The following is a 6,000-nucleotide window of genomic DNA, read 5'->3' as shown; positions in this document are numbered from 1 at the left end:
CTCGGCTCTCCGTTCTTCCTCCTCCTCCTCCTCCTCCTCCTCCTCCTCCTCCCATCCCCGGCCGTTCAGCCTGCCTCCCGTTGCATTGTGCATAATTTTCCTCGATTGAAAAATACTGCGGAGGGTTTTTAATTATTACACCAAATGGAAACTGTGTGTTCAGAGGCAGGAGCGCTGGTTCACGGTCGGATGTGTTTGTCGGCGGTTGTTGTGTGGGTTGATGTCTGGGGCTGCCACAGGAGAAGAAGAAAAGGGGGTTGGGCAACAATGAGGAATCAACGCAGACTTCAGTGATATTGTGATAATTAACGCTATTAATTGTGGTTAATTAATTAAGGCGTATTAATTAGATGCATAGTTATTTTAACTTTGAATAGGCTATACGATCGAGCAGGAAGCCAATATTCAAAAAATATAAACCTATATTCGAACAAAAATAGCAGCCTGTTATCATTATAACCACATTTACACCAGTTTGCTAATTACAATTTTTACCTTTAAATGATGAGTGGATTTCAACAATGGCTGTGTAGTTGTTAGAACTGTTATGGATAGGGATTATGACTATGAAAAATATTTACTCATGTTTGAACAGTATATTGTTATGTAAGGTGATCACTGCACAGAGGGTCACTTGCAGTCAGGTGTATGGGGCCATGTGCTTTGTGGTGGTGCTGCTGTGACTGGGGCAGTGTTATCTATTAGCCTTAAGAACCAAGTCAAATGGAGCAAATTATTATCACACATCAGTCTGTTGGGGTGTGTGTGTGTGTGTGTGTGTGTGTGTGTGTGTGTGTGTGTGTGTGTTCATCATGGCTCTGTGTGTACCTGAGAGGGGATTGTGCGCTGATATGTGCTTAGAAATACTGATCACGTCTCTGAACCAGCAAGGATGTTGAAAGCAATTAAGGGGTCATTAATTGTGTGTGTGTGTGTGTGTGTGTGTGTGTGTCACAGGGACAATACATGTTAATGTCAGTGCTCAGATAAAGGAATGGAGAAAAGAAAAGGAATGTGAGTGGATTAATTGTTGAATTTCAGGCTTATTTGACCCCGTTCAGATATTTAAATCAGAGGCATTGGAAAACAAAGCTGATTTGTCTGATTTTGAATTAAGAAATACATTTTAAAAAATCCTGCATCCTGAAATAAACACAGGGCCACATGCTGCATATTTGATCTCTCTCATTCAGGCGTGTGTGTTTCTTCAGAGGTAGACCACGCAGGATTGTCTCCATGTGTTGGTTGAATCAGCCACACTGTGTTTACAACAGTGTGGCTTTCATTCTGCTTCGTGTTAATGTTGCATGCCACACCCCCCTTCTCTGCTGCTGTAGCCTACTATACTGCAAGGGAACTGTATCCATTTCCACTTAGAAGACAATCATTTTAATGTTCATTTTGTTGGACAAGCCATTTTTGTCCTTTAAAAATTTTTTTTAGAGATTTAATAATTAATCAGCTTGTCAGGGTGCTGACAAATGCATTTGAAATGATGATTTTTCACAAGGTGAGTGTGAATGTTACTCAAAAAGAAGGTCATCATTTTATTTAATTTTTTTCCTTTGCCTTACTAGTTTATTTCCATTGAAACCCTCAGGGAATAGTTGTTGATATCGTTTTTAAAAGGGCACCTTTTTATTTTTGAAATTCTCAGCAAACCCACAGTCATTTGGGGCAGTGACCTTGTTTTTCACTTCTCCTAATGCTGCTGAAAAAATTTTTTTGTGTGTGTGTGCTTAAGAGTTTGAAACGAAATGGGCTCAAGCTAAAGAATTAACCTTTTTCTGTACAGTCGCTTGTAAATAATTATTCCCTTTAATTTAATTAAGTATTTTCATTCATTATTCATTTTCACTGCGATAATGCGGTACCATGTTAATCCATACAGGGAGGTTTTCTTTACCTTTTCACTTGTGTCAGAGTCAGTGCAGGCTGAGCAACAAAAATGTAAAGCTTGTTCAGGTTTGATGTCTCGACACATCAGCTTTTGCCAACAAAGTCACTTGAACACATTTCTTTCTGCTTCTTTTTTCAGTATACTACCCTGCTTCGCTCTGACTGGTATTTTGTCATTTACAAGTCTGAATACAAGCTGAGCTAAGTGCGTGTGTGTTTGTGATCAGGTGAAGCTATACCGGCACATAAGTGCAGACCACCTGCTGCAGGTCTGCTCCAGAGTTTGTCCGCTGCTGGAGAGGGAGGTCCCTGCCAGCGTGCCTGGACTTACCAGCCTATTGGGGGCCGGCAGGCAGAATCTCCTCCGCACCAGCAAGAGTGAGTGGACAATGGTGGTGGTCAGTGTGCAAAATGAGCTACTTTAATGTACACATGTGCAAACACATCCAATCATGCAACTACTTTATTTCATCCCTGCAGGTGTGTTTAGACTAACAGACCTCATGTAAATACATTATTTCATGCGCTTATGCAAATATAACCACATGAATGCGGAACAGCTCACACAGACGATACATATGACAAACTGTATTATGTTTCTTTATGCATCTTCCTCCAGGTTGCAAGCATGTTGTGTGGAAGGGCTCAGCACTGGCTGCGCTACACTGTGGTCGACCACCGGAGCCACCTATTATCTACGGGAGCCCACCAAATATTGGTAAAGAAAACACTTTAATTTTGCTAAATAAAAATTAACATTCAACCATTTTTTGGTCTCTGTTCGTGCTGTTGATATTCACTTTGGGAGTCAGATGATTCTCACATACTACACTGTATCTTTGCTTGCCAAAGTATTTACATTACTTTATTGATTTGCTTCAGAATCAAAGTAGTGGCCCATTTTCATAAAAATGATTTATTAAATGTGTGGCTTTTCACTGATTTGTTGCTGATTTCTTCCCATATAACGATGTCCTCACCGGTTTACCTTTTTCTTGCTATCCAGTCGAGACGAGCTTCGGCCGTCGACTCAACGGCTCCTACCGTCTCCGGCAGCTGGTGCCCACAGCTGTGTACCAGCACATGAAGATGCACAAGAGGATCCTGGGACACCTGTCGTCCGTGTACTGCGTCACCTTCGACAGGACGGGACGACGCATCTTCACGGTAAGGCTGCAGTCTTTGTGTGTGTGTGTGTGTGTGTGTGTGTGTGTGTGTGTTGACCTCAGCTGGGATATGTCTCACGGCTTGTGATGCCTCTGTGTGTGTGTGTGTGCGTGTGTGTGTGTGTGCTGGTGTTTAAGGAGCCTACTCAAAGTGATTTCAGTGACACTGTTGTGTGTCCCTGTGTATTTGTTTAGGGCCACCTCTTGTGTGCTGTGTATGTGCCTGATTGTTACAAGTTGTCTTTTTGCTTACCAAGATGACCAAGCGTCTGTATTCCCTGTTGTAACAGCTCTGCTAGGAGGTAATTACTGTTTACCTTAATGCGGTGCGACGCTTTTACTGAATGAATCACAACTAGAGCTGAATTCTGCACGGGGAGCAAATTCACATGACTTTAGGAAAATAATTATATTTTTTAAAGAAGGGAAACAAGGGATTCCCATGGTCTCTCATAAGGAGGAAGTTGACCTTTGACCTCTGAATGCCACTTGTATACGGTACATGTGTTTTTCAAACTTCCTTTTCCATGTGGTTGGGTTAGAGATACAGCACGGGTAAAGTGTTAAATATTGAACGAACAATAATGTTGATTTAATGTTGCCGTCCTTCTGTTTGAATCCTTGAGTCAAACACTGCCTGCTGCTATACACCATTTTCAGCTTTCACTTCTTAAATCTCTAAAAATGGCTGGCTGCTGAGAGGGAGGGGGGAGGGCTAGATTGACTCTCCGTCTCTCTTTTCCTGTTATCTCTCTTTCCACCGTTCTTACAACCAGAGCACTTGCTCTCTCTTTCTCTCTCACACTCCCTCTTCCTTTTCCTCTCCCCTGTCCCTCATCCAGAGCTGCCCCTCCTTTGTTCCTTTCTCTCTCCCCCTCTTCTTGCCATTTCTCATCATAACTGGAGAAAATGTTTCCTCTGAGGCGCTGGCTAAGTGCCAGAATTAAAATTCGTTCTTAGTCTCCCTCACTCTCTCCTTCTCCCTTTTTTCCTCTCCGCTTGTTTTTTCTCCTTGTCTCTCTCTTTCGGTCTCCTTTCATCACAAGATCATTTTTATTTATATATTTTCTTATTTTTGGATCTCTTCGTCTTTTACTCAGACTTCACTGCAGTGGCAGGCAGATGGATTGATTTTATTTAGCCTAAACATTCACTGTGATCATTTGTGATCAATGAGCAAGCGCATGTATGTTGGTTAAACAAGTGATTGGCAAACAGCCATATTGATTTGCGTAATATAGCTTTAGAAATGGCTGCAGGCTCATTACCATGTCCATTGGGAAGGACAAATTAGACTCGCTAGCACGCATTGTTTGTCCCTGTGATGGCAGCTAACATAACTTCACATCTATAGCAACAAGGAAAGTTTGTGTCAAGTCTCTGGCTTTTCCAAACGGCGCACTGTTCAGGCCCGGCTCTCATTCGGGCATATCAGTTTTTTGTCCATCTTGCCACAGCCGTGATTTGTCCTTGAGCTTTTTTCTAAATCGCCATGGGAGCGCTTGCTGTTTTGATCAGTCCACATAAAATAGCAGCTCCAGTCAGACACTGTTCTGCTGGTGATAGAGCGAGTGATTATGATTTATTCAAAAGAGGGGGTTGGTGTTTCCATCTCACATTTCCTCTAAAATCTATGCTGATACTGATAGTGTGGTCTGTCTTATAAACTACTTAGCAGATATAACAGGATGGATGTTACTGCATGTTCTGTAACTAACCGACTGGAATCCACTCAGTCTGTCTGATATGCAAATGTAATGATCAGGTTAAGAAAATTGTGCAATCCCATTTTGTAAATGTACTTATAGTACCTTGTTTTTATCCTAAACACTCCTCATTTACTGATGTGGCTCTGGTGTATTTATTCCTTTTCCACAAGTCACTTCTTTATTTCCAGAGTGTGCAAATCACAGAAACCAGCTCATTCTTTTTAAATAAAGATATTAGATCATGTCACACTGCGTTTTTTGCAACTTGAAACTTGTTACCTGTTGTTTTTTAAATTTATTTTGAGATCGTAATCAAAGCACAGATGGGTCTGGCACCATGTTGCATCACAAACACTTTAACTCCTTACAAGCTGGATCGCAGCCAGGAAGTCTCTTTCGTGTCCCTGTAGGCTGTTTCTATGTCTTGATTGAGGATCGTGTATTTTCAGTCCAGATTGAAGACTGTGTAGGAAGCTGCCTCTAGGCTACCCCATTTTGCATCACATTTTGTGTTCCTTTATCAGCTTGCGTTGTTTTTTTTACTTAATTTAACACCAGCACAGTAGATATGCTTCAAAGAGGGTTTCCCCTCTTTGCTAAAAAACCCTTTTTGTCAAAATGAGATGTCTTGTGACGTCTTAGTGACGGCTCAGCCAATACTCAGTGCAGTTTCTCTACAGTTTGAGATTACTCTAATCTTCTTTGGTGCAGTTGTACTTTATTTCTGCTGCAGTGAGGAGTACTCGCAGAGCAGGCCGGTCTATCTCACAGTGGTGTGAAAAATCTTAGTTCTGAACTGTCTAGGTAGTGAGTCAGTCAGTGTGTCTGTTTTGTCCTGTTCCTTGTGGTTAAAAGTCATGCCGAAGGATGTTCAGTATGCTAACTTGCACATTTTTAGCCCATTATTGTCAATAACCATATGAAGGTAATCATTAGAGCAAACATTAACATGGTTGCAGGAACCAGATTTCTCCAATAACTTAAATGTACACAATTTGTTTAATGTACAGATGTACTGAAGATTAGGCAAGCAATTGTCAGTAGTAAATGTACCTAATGTTTTTGCATTCATGAAAGTAAGTGTATTTCATTTTCCACCACTGACCACTCTAATTTTGTCCATACTGTGACTTAGATGGCCTAAGATAATTCTGTGAATGTGTTCCCATGACAGCTGCAGTACTCGTGTATTTCCTTTACTGGTAATAATCAAGTTAGTAGCATGC

At 41.3% G+C, this 6,000-nt stretch overlaps 1 protein-coding gene across 1 annotated transcript in view; it reads left to right on the top strand.

Moving 5' to 3' along the window:
* Positions 1-6,000, top strand: part of LOC123977404 (pleckstrin homology domain interacting protein) — a 31,981-nt gene that overhangs the window by 2,544 nt on the left and 23,437 nt on the right. The window contains exons 5-7 of the mRNA XM_046060052.1: positions 2,127-2,277; positions 2,519-2,617; positions 2,906-3,066. Of these exons, the coding sequence (XP_045916008.1) occupies positions 2,127-2,277; positions 2,519-2,617; positions 2,906-3,066 (411 nt within the window). The remainder of the gene's footprint in view (positions 1-2,126; positions 2,278-2,518; positions 2,618-2,905; positions 3,067-6,000) is intronic.

Source organism: Micropterus dolomieu, linkage group LG10, assembly GCF_021292245.1.
Source record: "Micropterus dolomieu isolate WLL.071019.BEF.003 ecotype Adirondacks linkage group LG10, ASM2129224v1, whole genome shotgun sequence".
Lineage (NCBI taxonomy): Eukaryota > Metazoa > Chordata > Actinopteri > Centrarchiformes > Centrarchidae > Micropterus > Micropterus dolomieu.
Note: the sequence above shows the minus strand (reverse complement) of the source record. Positions and strands in the feature narration are given on the sequence as shown.